The 20,915-nt window shown below is 61.3% G+C and overlaps 1 protein-coding gene across 6 annotated transcripts; it reads right to left on the bottom strand.

Annotated features, from left to right (window-relative positions):
- Positions 1-300: 300 nt before the first annotated feature.
- Positions 301-18,763, bottom strand: ARHGEF40 (Rho guanine nucleotide exchange factor 40). Of its 6 annotated transcripts, XM_025438929.3 has the most exons (24): positions 18,613-18,763; positions 16,161-16,358; positions 14,314-15,559; positions 14,012-14,179; positions 13,750-13,870; positions 13,085-13,181; positions 12,916-12,996; positions 12,680-12,796; positions 11,593-11,688; positions 11,394-11,509; positions 10,973-11,099; positions 8,861-8,983; positions 8,562-8,705; positions 7,017-7,627; positions 6,705-6,939; positions 6,307-6,393; positions 5,513-5,728; positions 4,637-4,807; positions 3,257-3,434; positions 2,398-2,502; positions 2,031-2,174; positions 1,396-1,538; positions 947-993; positions 301-829 (listed from the first exon to the last, which is right to left on the bottom strand). In XM_025438929.3, exons 1-23 carry the CDS (start codon positions 18,613-18,615, stop codon positions 952-954), a joined length of 4,569 nt encoding a protein of 1,522 aa, XP_025294714.3. In that variant the 5' UTR covers positions 18,616-18,763; the 3' UTR covers positions 301-829; positions 947-951. The 6 variants fall into 6 exon arrangements, 5 of the variants coding, with proteins under 5 accessions (XP_025294714.3, XP_025294711.3, XP_025294710.3 ...); XM_025438926.3 differs by lacking the exon at positions 18,613-18,763 and having other exon boundaries at positions 1,396-1,526; positions 16,161-17,013; XM_025438925.3 differs by lacking the exon at positions 18,613-18,763 and having other exon boundaries at positions 16,161-17,004.
- Positions 18,764-20,915: the final 2,152 nt, after the last annotated feature.

Raw genomic sequence — 20,915 nt, 5'->3', positions numbered from 1 at the left:
CTGAGGGTGAGGGCGGCTGGACTGTGCTGGATCCCGGCTTGACCCGACCGCCTCAGCCTCAACGAGCGGGCCTAGCGGGTCGGGAGGAAGCTCGCAGGGTGCTTTGAGCCTCTGAGAGCCACCGCAGAGGAGCCACATGCGCCCACACCTGGGCCCAGTGTGGGGCCGCTAAGGGGTACTCGGTGCCTTGAAGCCTCGGTTGTTTCTTGTGTTCTAGTTAATGGTTGGATGGGGGGGAGGTCCTCAAGGTGGTAGGATAACCTCAATCCAGAGCTGTGCTCTAGTTCTTCCGACACAGAGTGTGAGTAAATACATTTAATATAACAATAGTATTATAATAACAGTAATTACATGTATAAAGTTCCCCCCCTTCCTCCCCACTCCTGTAATGGTTTGCAGAGCTCCGTTTCCTAGGACACTCCAGGACAGAGTTGCCAGGAACTGCAGCTGGCCTGGCAGGAGAGGAGTCTTCTCAGGGAGAGTCCGGGTGGCACCGGATGAAGGGGAGAACTCAGGCTGGAGGGGAGGGCTGCCATGGCGTCCTGGGAGTACGCGGTGGCCCAGGAGGATGGGGAAGGACTGGATGACGGAGGATTTCTCTGCCTCCAGGTATGAAGGCAAGCAAGTGTGGCCGCTTTGGCTCCTGTAGGAAGGCACCCGGCTGGAGAGAGCTAGACATAGCAGGGCAAGGCGCTGGTCCTTTGACCTCGTCTCTGTCCAAGAAGCAGAGGAAGGAACTCAGTGCTCTTCAGTCCTCCACTGTGTCCCACTGCCGGCCCGGCCCGAAACGTGCTGAGAGGAGGGGCTGTAGCCAAGTTCTCCATCTTCTCTAGGAGCCAGGAGAGAAGAGGGAGATGGGTTGGGAGAGGGAAGAAGCTGACTTGCAAGCAGCTGATGCAGGAGGGAAGGGGTGCCGGGTACAGTGGACGGGGTGTTGCTGACTCACCCGGCTCACAGAGGAGTGGTGGGGTCACTCAGGGCTCGGGCATGACTCTGCAAGGGGGCAAACAGCAGTGAACGGAAAGGGTGAGGCAATGTCCTTTTACCTATATCCACCCCCCCCCCACAAGCCTACCAATTCACCTCTCTCCTCCTCCCTCAAATCCCTCAATTTTGCTGATTTAATCCCAGTGCAGATGCTGTTGGCATTCCTCCCTTGCTGTCTACTCCTGCACTATGCTCCTTATTAAAGATTCCCTTTCACTTCTGACCTTAATGCCTCTCAGATCTTGGGGAAGAGGAGAAAGGCACACCAGACAGTATATCCAACCTGTGCTCTTGCTGGGAGCACAGGCTCATTGGTTTCCCCGGCCCCATGGGCTGAATGATCAGACTAGCCCACTCAGAAGGCGGCTGAAGAGGTCGCCCCGCGCCAGCCCTAGTTTAGGGACTTACCTGCCGGGACAGCCCTAAGATCCCTCCACTGGCCAGAGTGGGAGTGCTGCTCCCAGGGTGGGGGGGTTGCAGGCTGGGACTGTTTCTTGGTCCTGGGGACACATCTCCAGAAGAGTCAAGTGTTTCTGGGGCTGGAGGGGAAGCTAGGGTGAGAGCAGGGTATAGAACCCCTCTAGATTACCTTAAGCAACCAAGCTGCTCCATCAGGGAAGAAAAAGCTCCATAGCAACAGGAAGCTGTGAGTCACCATAGCAATCCAGTTGCAAGAGCACCCCCCTACCAAGAGGCAGGAAATTGTCAGCAGCATCATTAGAGCAACCAGGGAAGAAGCGACAGGAAACTATAAGGATTGCCGTGGTGAACCAGGAGGGTACAACAGGAAGCTGAGCAGTTTCCATAGAAACTCAAGGAGAGCTAGAGAGAGAGGTACAGAGGAAGTGCTTCTTAGCAACAGGCTGCTGTAAGCATTATCCTAGCAACCAGATGGAAGGCTCTTTTAGCAATGGGGAAGCTGTACATAGTTGTCATGGCAACTGGGCTACTTGGCTAGAAAAAGGAATTGCTTAGCAGCAAGTGGCCTGAGCATCACCACGATGACCCAGCTGTTGGGAGCCACCCCTTGAGAGGTGCCTCACCCAGGGAAATTTGCTTGACGTCCAGATCCCAGGCCTCCTCCTCGACGCGGGCAGGCAGGGAGCAGGCTCCCGGTGAGAGGCCGGGAAGGGAAGGGCCGGCATGCTCAAAGGATGACACGGCCACGGAAGCCCGGGTGCGGGCGGCTGCAGAGAGGGGGGCGGGGGGGTGGTGGGGGCTGGTGTGGGAAAGCCCTCCTGGCTCTCGGAAATGACCCTCCATCTCACAGAGGGCCTCCCGGTCAGTCCCACAGTTTCTGGGAAGACATGTCCACGTGCTACCCTTCCTTTTCCCACCAGGCATCCCCACTATGCCCTCACTCTCAAGGTCTTGACTTCGGGGGCCGCCCCCCAGCACTGTGGCCCTCACCTCTTCCAGTGAGCAAGGCACTGAGCGTCCGCTCCCCAAGGGCTTTGATGTCCAGGAAGGGTTTATTCCCAATGCCCATGGAGACCATCTGCTGCACTCGGAGCTCTAGGGAACAGAGACCCTGTTACCAACCTCCTTCAGCCCCCTCGCTCCAAGCCCCAGCACCGTCGTCGTCATGGAGTCTTCTGCTCCTTGCCGATTCTCAGTCATCTGGTATCTCCTGTTCCTCTTGCTGTCAACTGTCACTACATGGATGGGGACGGGGAGCCTCGACTTCCTCCTCAGACAGCTATCTCTTGTCTCCCACATGTTACATCCTGTGCATTTGGCATTCCAGCCGCCCAACTTCTAGTTCTCCCCTTGTGCCCTCCATCTTGGGCATTAAGAGCAAACCCCTTGTTTCTACACACCTCTCGAGGTTATCCAGCGCTTCCCTAGATGCCACCTTATTTGACCGTCCCCTATTATATTACGATGTAGCTGTCACTTCCCATTTTCAGATGAGTGCAAAGAGGCTAAAGAGCATTAAAAACGAAAACCCCAAAACAAAACCCACAGAAATTCTAGTCTGGTCACACAGCAGGTAAATTCTGGAACCCCGGCCCAGTGAGCACTCTCCCACTCTCTTTTGCCCTACCATTTGCTCTTGCTTTTCTGAAATTGGTAGCATCCTCTTTGCTTTTGGTGTACCTTCGGCTAATCTCTGTGCCCGCAATCCCTCTCAGTCAGACCTCGAATCACCTCGCAAGTCCTTCTTTCTCCATCCCACGCCCTGGTTTCCCGGTGGTCTCCGCACGCTCCGGCTAACCTCCTGCCCTAACCTGGGCCCGAGCCGACCCTCCCCGGCTCTGCCCGGTACCCTTGTTGTGAGCCGCCTGTCTCCAAAGCAGCTGGGCAATGGAACTGGTCCACTTGAGTTTGATCTCCGGGGAGGCTGCCTGCAGAGTGTATGCTTCTCGTGCACGCCGCCGCCGAAACCACAGCTCAAAGCAGAGCCCGCTGTCCCCGATGTTTTCTGTGAGCCCCATGTCAGCAGTCTGAGAAAGAGCGGGGGAAGAGTGGGTGCAGACAGAGTGAGTCCTGGCTAGATGGTACCACATGGAAAAGCACTACACTTGGCTTGGCATCTGATAGATGTTCAGTAAATGTTTGCTCAACACCCACCATATGCCAAGTGCTCCACATTTAGTCTTCACGACAACCATAATTTACAGAAGGGGAATGCCCAGACGCACGAAACAACTCGCCCAGGGGCTTATCATGGCTTATTAGAGAACGAGTTCATACCCATGTCTATGTTGTTCTAAACCTAGGCTCTTTCCTCTATACTGTACCCCCCCCCCCCCCCGCCTCGCCCCCTGCCCCGGATAGCTCACGTGAATGTAGAGAGACTAAGAATCCCTTAGAATCATGTCACATTGCCAGATCTAGGACTATAGGTCTCTCTCCCTCTCCCTCTTTTTTTTTAAGATCTTTTTTTTTGTTTTGTTTTTTTAAAGTCATCTTTACACACAGCGTAGGGCTTGCACTTACAACCCTGAGATCAAGAGTCAGATGCTCAACCGACTAAGCCAGCCAGGTGCCCCTAGCGCTATAGGTCTCTACTGATGGACACCAGAGCTGTTTCCCTGAAGCAAGGTCTCTTTCCTCTCAGGTTCCGTTTCATCGTTTCCTTCCGTCAACTTAAGCTATTGATAGATACGTAGATACACGGATACATGGAATAGATAGACGATAGATCCTTTTCTCCTCACCCCCAGGGACCACCGCAAAAGCATATATTCTTAATGGGAAAGGTCCTCCTCTATTCTGGCTTGGAATGCCTCATAAATATCCAACAAGAATGAAAAGGAAAATCCCAATGACAATGACAGGAATGTCTATCACCTCTGACACCTTAACCAGATGGTTGATGAGGTCAAAACCTGTCTTAAATGATTCAGATTCTCAACCTGAGTGGGGGTTGAATTATTTTCTAGAACATCTTGAGTTCTCAAGAAGAGCATGAATTCCTGTCCTGTCCCTCGCCCCCCCATCCTAGCATCCTACCTTTTTTTTTTTTTTTTAAAGCTTTTTATTTATTCAGGAGAGACACACAGAGAGAGAGGCAGAGACACAGGGAGAGGGAGAAGCAGGCTCCCTGCAGGGAGCCCTATGTGGGACTTGATCCCGGCACGCCCAGAGCCGAAGGCCGAAGCTCAACCACTGAGCCCCCAGCACCCCGCCCCCCACATCCTACCTTAAAGGCCTGCTTGTAAACAAAGGTCTCTGATCCCCCTTCAGTACCCTTGAGTTTGCTGAACAGGAGGAGATGCTCAAAGAGAAAGACATGGCGAAGACACTTCTTTCGGCCACAGATGACGGTGAAGGGGTCCCGGTGTAGGAGCTGGCCCTGCTCCTTCAGATCTGTCTGGGGAAAGGGAAAGGAAAAAGAATTGGCTCTGGAGCCCTTTAGGTATATTTTATGGGGAGTAAAAATGGGTTTGATAGGGCAAGGAGCCTAATGTACTGGTTCTCAGGCTGAGTCAGGAAATCAGGGAAGGCCTCAGCCTAGAATCCATCTCCTGGTCGCCGTGCACAGCACACCTGGCCTAGCAACATAGTCCTGCCTCTCCGGACAAAAGGTACGTTGCAGGTAATGTTTACAGCGTCCTTTGGGGAAGTCTCTGGATGTTGGGGATGAGGCACCATTCTGACCCAGGAAGAGAATCAGCAAAGAACTGAGGGGAAAGAGGTCTATCACAGAGGAGGCAGGTTCCCCACTTGTTCTGGAACACCTGGGCTAGAGAGACCAGGTACGGGAGGAAAAGGTATGTGCCGGGTGTCCAGATACCCGAGGAGGTGCGGAGTCGGTAGCGCAAGAGAAGAGTTGGAAATGGACAGGAAAGCAGAGGCAGAGGGAGGACGGTGGGGTGTTGGGCAGGACACAGCTTCTTTATACATGAGGACACTGAGGCCCAGTGAAGTTCTGTGACTTGACCAAGCTCATCTCGCTGATTAGAAATTGGAGCCTGGGCCCTCTGACCTTGAGTCTAGCTCTCTTGTCACCAGCCACACAGCTCGTGAGGCCACAGGATTACGCAGTCGGAACTGGAGTGACAAGCCATGGTCTCACCTCGCAGCCACGCACTGCTTCCACAGCCAGCAGGTCCCTGCCACGGGTCTCCTGTTCCCGGAGCAGCTGCACTGCAGCCCCCAGAGCCTGGCGCTCCGAACTGAGCTCAGGCCCAGCTTCCCTTAGGAGCTCCTCCAGCAGTCGCCCGTACTGAGCCAGCTGCTCCAGGGGCTGCTCCAAGGCCCGGGGCAGGTGAGGGCCACTCTCCACGGAGCCCTGGTTGGGGAGGAGACAGACGGGGATGCGGTGAGGGGCTGGAGCTAACGGGGGCTGAGCTCTGTCAGGAAGGTGGAGGGTAGTCGAGGCTGTGGGGGGTCGATAAAGCCCAGATACTGCCAGAGGGAAGGTGAGACTTTCCCCAGGAAGGAGGCAGGTGGGGGCCTGCAGGAGACTCAAGCACCCTCTCTCTGTACCTCGCAGGGGAATGCAAGAGGAGTAATCCCTCATGGTCTTTGGCTTTTAAGCCTCGAAGTCACTTTCACGTATTTTGATGTAAAGTCTTGACCCACACAGCGCTCTGACTTAGGGTTAGTAGCTACTGCGCCCGTTTACCAGACGTAGAAACAGGCCCAGCGGAATCAAGAGTCTTGCCCAAAGTCCCTCGGGATTAACATTCAGGCTGGCTGGGCTCCCAGTCCGGGGCTTGTCCCACCCCCAGCACTTCTGGGAGACGATTGGTAGGAAATGTCCCCTGACACATCCAGGGGAGCTTTCTTCCCCAAGGGACTCTGAAGTTGGGTGTGCTTTAGGTATTTCCGGCCCCCCCACCCCATGGGGGTCAGGGCAAAGGTTACCTTGGTCGGGGGGCCAAGCGCGGCCAAACCGTTCTCCAGCTTGTGACGGTGCTTCACGTACTGGGCGTAAAGGCTGAACTGGTCCCCCTGCGCCAGTGGGGGAGACACAAGCCACCCTGTGGTGAGAGACAGGCCTCTCCCCTGCCTCACCCCCATCCTCACTACAGCGCACAAGAGACACAGGCCACTCCTCGGCCTGGGAAGTGACGGGCTCCCACGGTCAAGGGAAGACCCAGCCGAGGGGAGGACAGGCCACAGCTGCGCAGATCCAGGGGAGCCCAGGGGACGCACCCTCTGGGAGGGGTGGGGAGGGGGGCGGATACCAAGGAGGAAGGACAAGGGGGGGGCGGCTGAGATGCAGGAGGGCAGGGCCGGGACAAGGTGTAGAGGTCACTCACGTGGCGAAGGAAGCAGGCTCCGATGCGCAGGGGGTGGGCCGCGCAGCCCTGAAGCTCCCGGAGGAAGTGGGTCCGGTGGAAGCTGCGAAGCCTCTCGCGGGCGCCCAGGGCAGCCGCCCAGGTGCCCCTCAGGTCAGGAGTCAGCTCAGGGCCCGGGGGTGGCGCTGGCTCGCTCAAGGCGGCCACGTACTCCTGCTCACAGGCAATCAGCTCTGACACCAGCCGCTGCTGGGCACTGCGGGGGCAACAGGGAGCTCGCGGAGGCCGGTGCGGGGCTCGGGGCCCACCCCAGCTCCCTGGCCGCGCCCTCACCTGAGGCTCCGCTTGCGCTCCATGCGGGGGGTGCCTCCTCCCCAGGGCCCCTCCGGGCCTCCGGCGCGGCCCAGCAGCACGTGCTCCCGGGGCGAGCAGGTCCTGTCTACCACCTCGGTGCTGCTCACCTCCAGGCCTCGGATGAGCACCGGCCGCGCAGGCCCAGCCTCCGCCTCCGCAGCTGGGTCCGGGCCATCATCCGCGCAGTCCTCGCCGCAGGGCGCCAGGGAGCCGTGGGACGGGGCAGCGCGTGGGCCCGGACTGCCGGGGAGCAGCAGGGAGCTGAGGCTGGGCGCCGGGCTGTGGGGGCCCCGGGGGGCGCCCCCGCTGCTGGCGCTGTCCGCCCGCCGTCGCCGCTGGCCCCGCGGACTCGCCTCCTCGCCCAGCTGCTGCTGGATCCTCCTCTCCAGCTCCTGGCAGCGGGCCCGGCAGCGGCCCCACTCGCGCAGGGCGGCGGGGCTGCCCAGGTCCAAGGCCAGGGCCCGCATCTCCTGGAAGGAGCCAGCGCTCGGCTCCGGGGCCCGCCGCAGGGCCAGGGCGGCCAGTGCCGCCTCCCTGCCGGGGCCTGCTCCCGCCAGGCGCGCCGCGCCCTCGTTCACCCACTCGTGCGCCTGCGGAGAGGGCGGGGCGCAGTGAGGGGGGTTGCTGCCCTCCCGCGCCCCAGTCCCCCCACCCCGAGGCCCCGCCCCCGCCCCCCTTCCCCTGCGCCCCAGCCCACGGCCTCCCGCGCCCCCTCCTGCACCCCAGCCCACGGCCTCCCCATCCCTTCCCCAAGCTTTAGCCCACAGGAGGCCCCGCCCCCGCGTCCCAGCCCACAGCCTCCCACGCCCCCTCCTGCGCCTTAGCCCATGGCCTCCAGTGCCCCTTCCGTGCCCCTTCCCCGCGCCCCAGCCCACGGCCTCCCGCGCCCCTTCCCGCGCCTTAGCCCACGGCCTCCTGCGCCCCTTCCCTGCACCCCTTCCCTGCGCCCCAGCCCACGGCCTCCCCATCCCTTCTCCAAGCCTTAGCCCATAGGAGGCCCCGCCCCCGCGCCCCAGCCCACGGCCTCCCTGCGCCCTTCCCTACACCCCAGCACCCCAGCCCACGGCCTCCAGCGCCCCCTCCCGCGCCGTAGCCCACGGCCTCCTTGTGCAGCTCCCCTGCGCCCCAGCCCACGGCCTCCCTGTGCCCCTTCCCCGCGCCCCAGCCCATGGCCTCCCTGTGCCCCTTCCCCGTGCCCCAGCCCACGGCCTCCGGGCCGCCGCCCTCCAGGTCGGGAGAACCGCGCGTTACCACCCGCGCCCCCCCTAACCGTGGCCCTGGAGCCTGGAAGGAGGCAGCGGGGCCTGCGTGGAAGACGAGCCCGGGCTCCCACAGACCGGTCAGGGGCAAGCCCGGACCTACGACCTCCATGCCCGGGAGGCAGGTCCCCGCGGGGCACGCCGGGCCAGTGAGCAAGCAGGGGTCAGGGCGGACACTCCAGGCAGCGGGGCTCCTGACTCCCTGCTTCCAGCCCCTGCGGACCGCTCCCCGCGGACGGCAGCGCGGACGGCGGCTCGCACACACCTGCTGGAAAAAGCGCTGGAGCCGCAGGGCCCGATGGAGGCCGCTCTCAGCCTGCTCCAGCCGCTGTTCAAAGACATCCAGAACCTTCTGTGAGGCGGCGTCCTCCTCCAGCGCCAGGGCCTCCCGGGCCTGCGCCAGGCGCTCCTGGAGACAGAAGGCGGCACTCAGACCTGGCCATCTGTCCCAGACTTGCCTCCTTCCCGCCGCCTCCTCCCCTGGCCTCTCCCCCTTCTCCCCTGCCCCTCCCCCTTCTCCCCTGCCTCTTCCTCCTTCTCCCCTGCCCCTCTCCCCCTTCTCACCTGAACCTCAGTGCTGAAAGCCCTGAACTGTAGCTCCGTCTCCTGCAAGGCCGACAAGGAGTCCCCAGGCACAGCAAAACTTGCCAGCTGCTCCTCCCCTGGGCCTGAGAGCCACTGCAGCACCTGCGGCAGACAGGGTGGAGGGCAGGGCCATGAGGGAGGAGGGCCATGCGATGGGGAGGAAAGCTGAGATCCAGCTCCAACCCCACCATCCCAATCCGCAGCAACCTGGGCGAACCCCCTCCTGTCAGCTGTCACGTGGGAATGGTAACAGTGTTCGGTGGTAGTCTCCACGAAGGTCAAGTGAGAAAGCAAGAGACCTTTGGTAAAGCATGAGGATGGGACGCTGGGCTGGCAGGAAGCACTGAGGGAGGTGGGTGAGGGGTCCAGGGCTAGGCCTGGAGGGGACATAGATAAAGTTGGCGTGAGCCTGAGGCAGGATGTGATGACTGTCTGGATAACTGAGGGCCAGGAGAAATTTCACATTCACTGAGTCCATTGACGGGTGGGCAGGGGTCCCAGGGACCTGGCTTGGAGAGACAACCCAGTGTGTGTGTGTGTGTGTGTGTGTCTAGCTCTGGTTGCCTATTATGGCGATCTAAGGACTCTCATGTTGGTTCTGGGATATTTGATCAAAAAAGGGATAGTAATTTTTTCCTCTGAAGAAAGGCTGGAAGCTAGGGTAAGACAGCCTGAGGATGAGAAGCCTGAGAATGTTCCCAAAAAATAGGGCCCAACCATAAACCCTTGTACAGGCCTTTGCTGAATTCATTTGGTCATCCTTACACCCTTGCGAGGGAAGTGTCGTTATCATGATCCCCATCCTGCAGATGCACACTTGGGAACTCAGAGATGCTTCAAGATTTGTCCAACATCTCACTCCTAGCAAAGCCAGAACCCAAGCTGAGAACTTTAGGCTCCAATTCCTGTGTACTAACAGTTTTGAAACGGGGAAAACAGCTAACAAGCAAGTGAGCAAACAGTAAGAGATACAACTCCTTGAATCCTGGGTTGGAGGAAGCCAATATGTAGAAACCCCAGGAAACAGACAGCCCTGCCCCACTTTGACACTGACCCGGATGCCCACATGCAGGTCCATGCGGTGCTCATTCACCACACTTGGGGCTCTGGGGGAGCAGATTGCAAAGGCCCCTGGGCCCCGCATGTTAGAATAATCCCCTATTCTAGGGGGATTTTTCTTTTAATATTTATTTATTCAAGAGAGAGACACAGAGAGGCAGAGACACAGGCAGAGGGAGAAGCAGGCTCCATGCAGGGAGCCCGACATGGGACTTGATCCCGGGACCCCAGGATCACACCCTGGGCCGAAGACAGACACTCAACCACTGAGCCACCCAGGGATACCCGCCCCCGCTTTTTTTTTTTTTAAAGATTTTATTTATTTATTCATGAGAGACACACACAGAGAGAGAGACATGGGCAGAGGGAGCAGGCTCCACACAGGGAGCCAGATGTGGGACTCGATCCTGGGACTCCAGGATGCCACCTGGGCGGAAGGCGGCACTAAACCGCTGAGCCACGGCGGCTGCCCTCCTGTGGGGCTTTGAACCCCAGGAGAGAAGAATCAAGACTCAGAGAAACCAGCCTTATCCCCAGATCTTCCCTACAGAGGCCTTAGCATCTCCCATTATCCTTTCCTCTCAAGGTGGAAGAAGGTGGGACCTGTCCAGCCTCAGGCTTGGGGATGACATCGCAGAAAGAGCTGAGGGAACACGGGTAGCAGTGTAGCTAAAAAGCTGGTATCAATGGACTTTTATTATTTTAAGCTAACAGGCACTCTCGGGTCAATCAGCTCCTCCCAGAATCCCCTAGGGCACCCAAACATCTCTTCTAATCTCATAATCTCTAAGGATCCTTGATCAAATATCAACCGCGGGGCAGGGGAGGTCTGGCTTCTCTTCGGGGGCTGAGGTGCTGTCTCCCTCTTGTTGACCCTCACCCCCACCAGGCCAACCTCTGGTGGGGTGAGGACAGAGGGAGGGCCATCGATCAAGCCAGGTGAGGGGAACACCATCACTGTGGATGCGGGCAGGAAAGGGAGTGCGGGGGCCAGGTTCCCAGGCCACGGAGGAGCGGTCTGGGGGTCCTCACCTGCTGGAGTCGCTGCAGGCGCTGTCGCTGCTCCCGCCGCTGGACGTGCAGGTTGGAGAGGCGCACAAGCTGGTGAATGGCCTCGTCCACCTCCTGGTACACTGCAGCTGGGCCCGGGCCCTCCAGCCTGTGGGGGGAGAGGGGCCCAGTGAGCCACTGTCCTCGTCAACACCCCCGCCCCCATTCGGTCCCTGCACAGCCTCGGGTCAGAGTGCAGACCTGGATTTGACTCCCCCACCGACTGGCTAATCCCGGCCAAGGCATTTAACACTCCCCATCCTCCAAGTCCCCGTCTGTGATGCCAGGGGCGTCAGATGAAGGTCGTGCCAGGTGGGAAAGCATGCTCTCCTGTCCATGGGCTCGCCCAGTATGAGCCATCTGGCAGTTCTTGTCCCCCCCCCCGCCCCCCCCGCCCGCATACTTGCTGCTGTGGGTGGATCGCAGCCTCATCAGGATGGCGCCCCCGTCCCTCTGCAGCTCCGTCAGCCGTGGATCCGCCAGCACCTTCTGTAGGGGCTCGAGCATTCCCGCGGCCTCCTGGGGGTGGAGAGCAGATGCCGGGACGGGTTCCAGCCGAGCCCCGGGCGCGCCCATCCCCTTGGGCCCGTCTCAAGTCCTACCTCTCCCGCTGGCTCGGCTGCTCCCTCCAGCTCCTCGATGGCTCGCCGCACAGAGCACAGCACCCCTCGGCACAGGCGGCACAGCCTTGCCACCTCCTGCAACACACACCGGGGCTGCAGGTGTGGCCGCCCCCCTGGACTTTTGTGGAGGCCAAGCTGGGTCCGCTTCCGACTTTGTCGCTTACTAACCGTAGGACATTGGTGTTGGCTCAGGTCGTGATCTCAGGGTTGTGAGATCGAGCCTGGAGTCAGGCTCCGCACGGAGTGTGGAGCCTGCTTGGGATTCTCTCTCTGCCCCACACCCCTCACTCATGCGCTCTCGCTCTCTCTCTCTCTCTCAAAAAAAAAAAAGAGATTCACAGAATTTTGTGAGGTTTAAAGGGATGATGCCAGGCAAGCACTGAGCCAGGACTGGCACCTTAAACAGCTTAGTCAGCGTGAGTCTCCTTTCTCCCTGTCCGCACTAAGTTTTCACCCTAAAAATCCCCTCTTCTCTGCCTATTCAGATCCACTTCCCTTTGATGTACAGCTTAGAGACCATGTTACAGATCCCCTTTAATATTTAGCTCATTTATCTTTTCTCGAATATTCACAGCACTTAGCTTCATAGAATTGGAGATTATATCATGATTGCCACACTGTGGGCGAGGACCCCGAGGCCTGGATGTTGGCGCAGGGAACATGCACAGAAGGTGCCTCTCTGCACGTGGGTACAGTTCCTTGTCCAAGGTCACGTGCTACTAGAACCAGCCTTCCTGAGTGTCAGCTCTTTCCAGAACCGCAGTAAAATGACCTTGCAATCTTCTCCAATAGCTTGTGACATAGGTCCCACCAAAAATCTTATGCCGTTTGATGTCATGTTAAGAACTTATTTCATATGCTCCTCTCATCTCCCCCGCAGCCCACGGTACATGCGTGGTATTTTGCTCATGGGCTGTGAGCCATAAATACTTGTTGAGTGGAATGGAAGGGAAACCACTTTTTCCCGATCCCTAGGACGTCTCAGGTCTGGCCTCTCTCTCCCAGAAAGTCCTCAGCCAGGTCATTCCTGGCTCCTGCCTTCTTGGGTAGGGGAGGTGGAGCTTACCTGGTGTGTCTCTACCCAGTAGCTGGGAGAGGGTTCCCTGTGGCCCCCCAAGTCCCACGGCAGCTCCTCTGGCTTGGCCACTCTTTTCAGATCACTCTCTGATAGCAACTCAGCGCCCTGTAGACACGTGAAGACAGGGGGTTCCTGGCCTGGCCACCCAGGGGTTCAGGGACCAGCCTGGGGCCCTTGCCATCCTCTTCCGTCCCCACTACCGAGGGGCACTAGGGGACTCAAACCTGAAGCCCACAGGGTTCAGTCAGAGGATCATCATGAGTGAGAACCAGCAGTCGCTGAATGAGCGGAGGGTCTCCTGAGTCCTGAGGGCAGAGAAGAATAATGCTAAACTGTGGGCAATTTAGCCCTCGGTTAAGGTCGGGAGGGGTACCCGTGTCAAGGGCTGGTTACCTGAAGTTGACTTAGGACAGGAATGAGGGCTGGAGGCAGTGGGGGTGCCTTCCGAAGGTCCAGCAGGACGGACAGCCCCAGTATCTGGAGATCAGGCCTGAGGGCACGGGAAGAGCCAAGGAGGCAGTGTGTGTACACACGCATGTAAGTGTGCGTGGAGGGCATGAAGGCACAGGGTCTGGCTTTACTGCTCTAGTCCTCAGGAGAAGTCAGTTCCTAGCACTTTCGGGAAGCAATGGGCAAAGGGCCCAAGGGTGGTTTTGTGTCCAAGAGGCAGTGAGCTAGCATTCGGGAGTCTCCACTCACACGGCCCCAGATCCCAGGATTCGGGGTCTGGAAGGGTGTGAGTCCCCTGCCAGGACACAGCGGGGTGCCCCCTAGGTTCGTGGGGCCCAGCGAGCCGCTGCTCAACAACTACATCAGTACCCTGATAATCTAGGTCATGTCTTAGGATACTGAACGTCAGCAGTGTTGATTCTGAGGACTGATGAAGATATCCTGGAGGTCAGAGGTCAGCGAGGTCAGGGCTCAATGGCTTAGAAATTGAGGGGTGAGGAAGTAGGCATCCCGGAGGTCAGGAAGCCAGTGTCCTGAGAAGAAAGGAGGTCAGGGCCCCCATGAGCAGGAGGTTAACGGCCAGGGTGCCCATGCTGGGCCTCGGTTACCTGAGCAATGAGTGGAGGTAACGAAGAGCAGTGCTCAGCACATGTTGGGAGGGTGGGGGCTCCTCAGGAGGGCCCGGTGGGGTAATGGTCAGCAGAGCTCGCCCACTCTGGTCCACCCCTCCTGAGGACACAAAATGGCCAGGTTGTCCGGGCCAGGGGCAGGCCTTGGCTACCTACCACCCACCCCGCCTCCCTCCACAGCCCACCCGGGCTGCTTCTCTTCCCTTGACCCCCTTCCCTTCAAACACCAATGCCCACTGACCAGTCAGGACCAGGAATCCAGAAGCCATCAAGTCCCAAGCTACATCCGGGTCATCAGAGATGGAGACCGGAGAGGCCTCTTCTGGGACGCTGGCCCCTCCCACTTCCTGCGCTGTCTCCAGGGGTGGTGGTGGTGGGTCTGACACGAGCCCCTCTGGACCTGTGGGTCCTGCGCAGACACAAGCAGAGCTACGCGCCTGAGGTGGGGAGCCTTCTGGCTGTTGGGCCCCCAGCGCCTCTCCAGCCCCTTTCCTAGGCCCAACCTATGTGGTCCTTGCCCTGCTGGCTTTGGTGTCATCTCACCTGCCGCGCTTGCCAGGCTGGGTCCCTCTGGATCTTTCTCTGTGGCCGGCTCTCCTAGAGGTCTGCAGGCTTCTTGGGGCTGAGGCTCTTTTTTGTCTGCTGGTTTGAGTTCCTCTTTCAGCTCCGGCTCCGGCTTCCCTGAGCCTCCGTGCTCCTCCTCAAGCAGGCTGCATCCTGGGAGCTCGTGCTCATTTGGCGGGTGCAGACTGACAGGGACTTCCTGGTGGCTGGCCTCGTCCTTGTCCCCAGGGCTCAGTGGAGCACTGTCCCCTCCCCGGCTCAGAGCCCCTCTGCCTGCAGCACGCTTCTTCCTCCGGTTTCCTTTGCCTGTTCTCCGAGGGGTATCGGGGGGTCCTTCGGCCCCCTGGCCTGCCCCTCCTCCCAAGTCCCCCGACCTTAGGGGGAAAGATTCAGAGGCTTCCCCCAGTGTCTCTGCTGGAGATTCCGATGCCTCGAGAGCTGCTGCTTCTGGGAGAGCCTCGGCTCCTGGGGGTGACCCAGGGGAGGCCCCCGTGCTGCTTCCCTCACCGGGTGGGCGCACCCCATCCTGGTCCCGGGGCCCCAGGCCCTTCTGGTGCATCCAGGCCCGGTGTCTCCTGTGCCGGCCCTTCCCTCCAGCACCCTTCCGGGTGGGTACCGTCCGGGTCCTGGGGAGGCCCTCAGAGCCCTGGGCGTCTGTGGGGCTCCCCCGCACCGGCAGTGTCACCTCGAGCAGCTCCACGTACTCGCCTTCAGGTCCTTCAGCGGGGGCGTTGTGTCCATCGCCAGGACTCCGGGTGCCCAGGGCCTCCTCAGGGAGTGGAGGGCTGGGGAGCCCTGGGGGTCCAGAGGGCAGCTTGGGGGGCAGTGTGCTTGGCCGATGTCCAACCATGAGGCCGCCTTTATGCACAAATCGCGGGCAGATGAGTTCTGCCCAGGGCAGCCGCTGAATCCCGGACGGCGCCGAGAGTAGGCAAGTGCTGAGGCGACCTGTTGGCCGGTCCTTATTGATGCCTTGCAGCCACTCGGGTGTGAACAGGTAGGCACAGGCCTCATTGGGCACTGGCAATTCCTGGACCCGCCCACCCCCCGGGGCCAGGCACTTGAGCGCCAGGCGGGGTGCTTGGGCTGCTGAGGGCACCACTTGCAGGTAGAAGTCTCCTGGGCGCAGCAGCTGCCAGGGCAGGGCTGCTAGCTGCACCACCACCTGCTCGTGCAGGCAGAGGGGCCAGCCCTCATGGAAGAAGAGGAAGCCGCTGTACTGGGCCTGGGGAGAGAGGTGGGACGCCGCGTTCAGGCCTCTGCTGATGAAGTGGCAGGAGAAGGCAGTTAGAATGGGACCACCCCAGGCAGGGCTGCCCTTTTGCCTGCTGGGTTAGCATTCCAGGGGAGTCGGAGGGGTGTCCGAGGGGGTTCATGTAGCAGAGGAAGGGATTGGGACTGGCTGGTTCTCTGGTAGTAGGAAGCTTCTCTAGGAAATGCGTTCCATGCGTGGGAGAGTAACAACTGAGTCATTACAAAGACATGGTCAGCAGATGGCGTGGACTTGGAGGGGTCAGAGACTCTTAGGAGCCTTTATATCTGCAGAAGTGAAGGATCTCTGTTGAGTCACGTCTGGGGGAGTTGAGTATCTTGAGAAATCAGTATGGGGGGGAATGTCTGGAATTGGGTCTGGTGCGCCTGGGTCTTGGGGAATTGATGTCTCTTAGGGGTCAGTACTTGGGGAAGACGAGTGTCTTTGTGTGAGTTAGTATCTGAGCGGCCTTTGCCTCTGGGGGGATGAGTGTTGGGAGGTGGCATCTCTGGGAAGAGGGAAATTAGTCTGGAGAGTCTCTGGAGTGAGACAGTAGAGGTTAGGGGCCACTCACACAGGCTTCCTGCTGGACTTTGGCAAGCAGGTGCTTGGCGGGCACCAGGAAGTCCAGCGTGTACCTCAGCGCATCCTCCCGATAAGTCCTCTCCACCACCTGGAACACCTGACCCAACAGCGTGGGGGCTGTCGCCTCGAAGGGTGGGTACAGGGCGGCAAGCGTGCTCTGCACACAGTCCTCCACTGGCTCGGGCTCCTGGGGGCGAGAAGGCCAGCTGCAGATCCCTAGAGAGCACGGCCCCGGGGGCACATGGTGCACACAGTGTGCGCTCACAGGGGCCCCTGGGGAAGTGCCGCTGGATGAGCCTGGGGTGGCCGCAGGGGGCCAGCAGGGCCATCTCCCCTGGAGATCCAGGGAGGCTTTACTGCGAATGTCTCTGATCTCAGGGCCAGTGCTGGCTACTGTGAGCTGGACCATTGCATAGTTTCTCCTCAGAGGAGACAGTCCTCTGGGCCACCAGGAGATTTGGTGGTGGCTAGGAGAGCTCTGGGGCGTGGAGGGCTTTGGCCCGGCCATCTCGCAGGCCCATCCTCATGGGGCCTGCGGGCTAGCGACCTCCAACAGAGGTGGAGGTGCCATCACCATAAAGGATCATAAACTAGAGATGGTCTTTGGGTGGGAAGGAGGAGGACTGAAAGGTTGTCTGTCTCTCTAGCAAACTTCCCTCTCCCGGAGTGGCCCTAGAGCAATCACCCACTCCCAGAGCATGTGGGATTGGGTTACAAAGAACTGGGTGGGGGCAGCCAAAAGAGGAAAAGGTCACAAAAGGAACATGTGGGGAAGGGAGGAGGCCTTGATGGTATGTATTTTTCCAAATCCAGGAGGACCTCTCTGCCAGCTCCACCTGCAGTTGCTGTCTCGGAAGGCAGCGCTGCTTCTCCCAGAATTGCCGCCCTGAGCGCATGGGGGGGGGGGGGGGGGCTGGCTCTGGCCCAGGCCCTCAAGGAGCGCCCCTCAGGCTAGTCCTCTGCAGGCCAATTTCTCTTTCAAGATGCCTTTGAAGTTCTTTTTATCAGGTTTTCCCTGCTGGCAGGGGGCAGGGGGTGCTCGCGGGGTGTCGGTGGAGTTCTCCACGGCCACACACACACACACACACACACACACACACACACACACACGCCCCTCCAGCCTCTGCCCTGCAGACAAAACTGCGTATTCTACCAGCTGGCCCATGTGTCTGAGCCTCTGGGGAGCTGGGGCAGCCCCTCCAGGGACGCACCCTCGCGGCGTGGGCACGGAGCCGCGGCCCAGGGTGTGTGGGCGGGCGGACAGACCCCCCAGTGTTCCGGGGACCGGGTGGGGGGAGGCGGAGCGGGCCGTCCGATCGGAGGCCAGGAGGGGGGAGCTGGAGCTGGAGCTCGAGGAGCGAGGCAGCTGCAACCCATTAGGGGCGGTGAGCTCATGGCTGAGCGAGAGTCTCCGCCACAGGAAACTGCAGCAGCAGGAGGGGAGGAGGGGTCTGGGGCGAGAGGCGGCGGGCAGGAGCGCGCGGCGCCGGCCTCGCTCGGCCGCGACCAGCAGCGAGAGCAGAGCCACTGAGTCAGCTCTCCCTGGCCCAGTTCCCCTGGTGCCCCGCTCCGGCCTCCCTGCCCGGGGGAGCCCTTCCTCCGGGGCCCGCGGCCCGCGGTGCTCCTCCCGCCCCCGGGCCCCCGGGCCTGGCTCCTCCGCCCCGCGGCCGCCACCCGCTCCTGCAGGGGCTCCAGGCAACTTCTGCGGGGAAAGTTCCCAGAACCGCGTCCGCCCGCGCCGGCGCCCGCGCCGACCCCTCCCCGGCAGCCCCCGCCCCGGCCCCGGCCCCCGCCTCGCGCCGGCTCCCGCGTCACGCCCCCGGGCCCCGCCGGCTCCCCGCCCCCCTCGGTCCCCGGCCCGGGGCAGCCCGGTCCCCCCGCGGGCATGTCCCTCCCCGGCCGTGTCCCCGGCCCCCGCCCGGCGCAGCTGCGGCCGGTCCCCAGGGCCGGATGGGTGGGCCCCGCGCACCGGGCTGGACTGGGATGGAAAATGGTGGTTCCAGGCGGGTAGTCCTGCCGACCCGAGGGCGCCCCCGCACCCCAGGGCCGCCGCCGCCGCCCGGACTGCAGGGGTCTCCGCTGGGGGCGGGGGGGCTGCACCCCGGGGGGCGGGGGGCGCTGGACCCCGGGGGGGCGCTGGGCCCCGGGGGACGGGGGCTGGACCAGCCTGCAAAGAAGGCACACGTCGGGACGGACGAGGGTGCGGGGAGGTGTGGGGTCGGGGGGACCGAGGGGCGGAGGGGGGAGGGGGCGAGAGGAGGGAAGAAAGCCGAGGGCGGCGGGGCAGACGGACGGGCGATCAAAGGGAAGAAGGGGGATGGGAGGGAGGCAGGCGAGCCGGAGCGCTGGGCCGGGGCCGGCGCCGGGGACGGGGCCGGGGCCGGGGACGGGACCAGGGGACGGGGCTGGCGGGGACCGCGGGGCCGTGGCGCGGGACTCACCATGGCTCGGGCGGGCGGGGCCGGGCGCGCTGCCGCCTCCCTCCGTCCCGCCGCCCGCGTCTCGCCGGGTCTGGCTGGGGGGCAGCTCCGGTCGCGGCGGCGCTCGGGCCGCGGGGCCCCGCCAGGGAGGGCCGAGACGGCCGCCCGCCCGCGTGCCCGCCCCGCCCCGCCCCTCCCGCCGCGCCCCGCCCCGCCGCGCCCCTCCCGCCCCGTCCCGCGCCCGGCTCTCGCTCTCGCTCTCCCGCGGGCTGCCCGGGCCCTGCGGACCGTGCCCCGTGCGCCCGCCGCCGCCCGGCTCCCTGCGGGGTCCGCGCGGCCCCCCAAGGACACTCGGGAGGCTGCGGGGCGTGCATTCCCGGGGGCCCCGGCCTGGGATGGGCGGCTTGGCGGCCGAACTCGCGTGGGGGCCGGTCCTCGGAGCCCAGAGGAGGCGCGGGCCCCGCGGACGGAGGGCAGGCCCCGGGAGCCCTTGCACCCTCGGGGGCTCGCGCCTCCGCCCCTCCCATCTCCCCGGGCCTCGAGCCTCCGCGCTCCGACAATGGGCCCCTGTGTGCGGTCGGGGAGGGTGGTCCCGGGGCGGCGAGGGGTGGGGGTGACGGCGGGGCCGGGCCCCGGCATGGGGTGGCCCTGCAGGGGCGTGCGCCTCCCCCCCGCACCCCTCCCGCCCCTTCCCCCCCGGCACCCTCCGCACCCCCTCCCGCTCAGGCCCCAGGACTCGAGACGCGACGCCGCCCCTTCCTTCCTACGGGTGGCCCTGGGGGTGGCCCAGGTGTCCCCGGGCCGCGCGGGCTGTGGCGGTGAGGATGGCTCTCCACGCAGCAAAGGGGCAGGCCGGTTAAGAAAGTTCTAGGCTCACCCATCCTCCACCGCGTCGCGTGTGCCCCGAGCCGGCGAGGCTTTCCCAGCGCCCGAGGAGGCCTGGGCACGGAAGGACGGGAGATGCCAGCACCCCGCCCCCCCTCCCCCGTGCAGCCCCTGCAGGGGCGCGGGGCGGGGGGCGCTTCCCGGGGGTGGACACTCGGCAGCAGACGGGCCTGACGGCTGTGCCACCGCGGCTGGGGGCTGGCGTTGGAGAACCCTGGGCGGGGGGATGAGCACCTGCGCGGAGGCGCGGGGGCCGGGCAGTCGCTGGGGCGGCGGGAGGGGGGCCTGGGGGTGGGCTCTCCTGTGGCCTCCTCGGGACGCTAAACGCCGTCCCTTCTCCGCTCCACGGGCTCTGGAAATGAAGAGAGAGACTGTTCATTCTTCTTGGAGACCAGAAGGTGCCCCTACTCCATAGTGTCACAGAAGAAGCAAAGTCCAGGGCGGACCCGGTGACCGTCTCCCCCCGGGGAGGCAGGGCAGGGAGCTGGGCGGTGGGCTCCACAGCCCCAGACTAGAGCCTCCTTGTAGTTGCTGCTGGGGACCCGGGAGAGTGAGATTTTGCTACCCCCTGGTGTCCGCTCCATCAATGCCACCCTGTAGCTCCTTCCAGAGGCCGCCACTTAGGAAGCTCTTAGCGGATATTATTACCAATCTTATTCCCTTGCTTCAGATCCAGCTAACCCGTCCCCAGGGTTGAGAAAGAGTCTGAACTTTCCCTTAGCAGGTCTTCCATTCCTTACGCTCAAGCAAATTGTGTAGGAAACGGTCGGTAGGATCCAAGGTTCCTGCAATTAGGAAGTGGAATATAAATTAAGCTGGCTCTGGGAGTTCATGAACTTCTAGTAAAAAAAATAAATAAATAAAGGAGTGGATCATTTTTTCCCCTTATGGAAAAATGGGAGCCATTGAAAGTTTCTGAACCTGTTGGGGAATGGAGGTTAGTTGCAAGGCCTGGGATCCAGTTACTCCTTTCCAGGAGTTGTTTTTAATCTATCCTAAATAAGGAAGGTTTATTTTATGAAGTAAAGTGACATATATGTTTATGATGGATAAATACCCTTTCTCCAAGAATGGAGGCTCTCACCTAAGGGAGTGTGTGTCTGTAGAGTGTATGTTGATGGGTGTGTTTGGGGGGATGTGAAGCGGGGGTGGTTATGGGGAGGAGTTGGACGTTGGGAACAGCCCAGGCTTAGAAGCCTTCTCTTGCATTCACAAAGCGTTCTCACCATATTTCGCCGATTTCAGATTCTTCCGGGCTTACCAAACTCCCATTTTACAGATGAAATTCTGGCTTATTGAAGTTAAATAACTTGCTGGAAGCTACACAGTAAGTAGAAAAGCCAAGATTTAAGGCCAGGCAGTCTGACTCCAGAGCCTTCACTCTCAACCACCAAGTTACAGGATTTCATCCGAGCTGTCAGAGTCCACAAAAGAAGCAC

This window comes from Canis lupus, chromosome 15 (genome assembly GCF_003254725.2).
Source record: "Canis lupus dingo isolate Sandy chromosome 15, ASM325472v2, whole genome shotgun sequence".
Taxonomy (NCBI): Eukaryota; Metazoa; Chordata; class Mammalia; order Carnivora; family Canidae; genus Canis; species Canis lupus.
This window is presented reverse-complemented; position numbering and strand designations above follow the sequence as displayed.

Bases quoted from the DNA above. Each gene is read 5' to 3' on its own strand.
- ARHGEF40 (XM_025438925.3), bottom strand. From the start codon at position 16,679: ATGGCCGGGCCAAAGCCCTCCACGCCCCAGAGCTCTCCTAGCCACCAC. The intron at 11,100-11,393 runs GTATGCGGGCGG...CTCCCCCCACAG, and splicing joins CGATCCACCCACAGCAGCAA to GCTGGAGGGCCCGGGCCCAG. The intron at 8,984-10,972 runs GTGAGGACCCCC...TGTCTGCCGCAG, and splicing joins GCCTGCAGCGACTCCAGCAG to GTGCTGCAGTGGCTCTCAGG.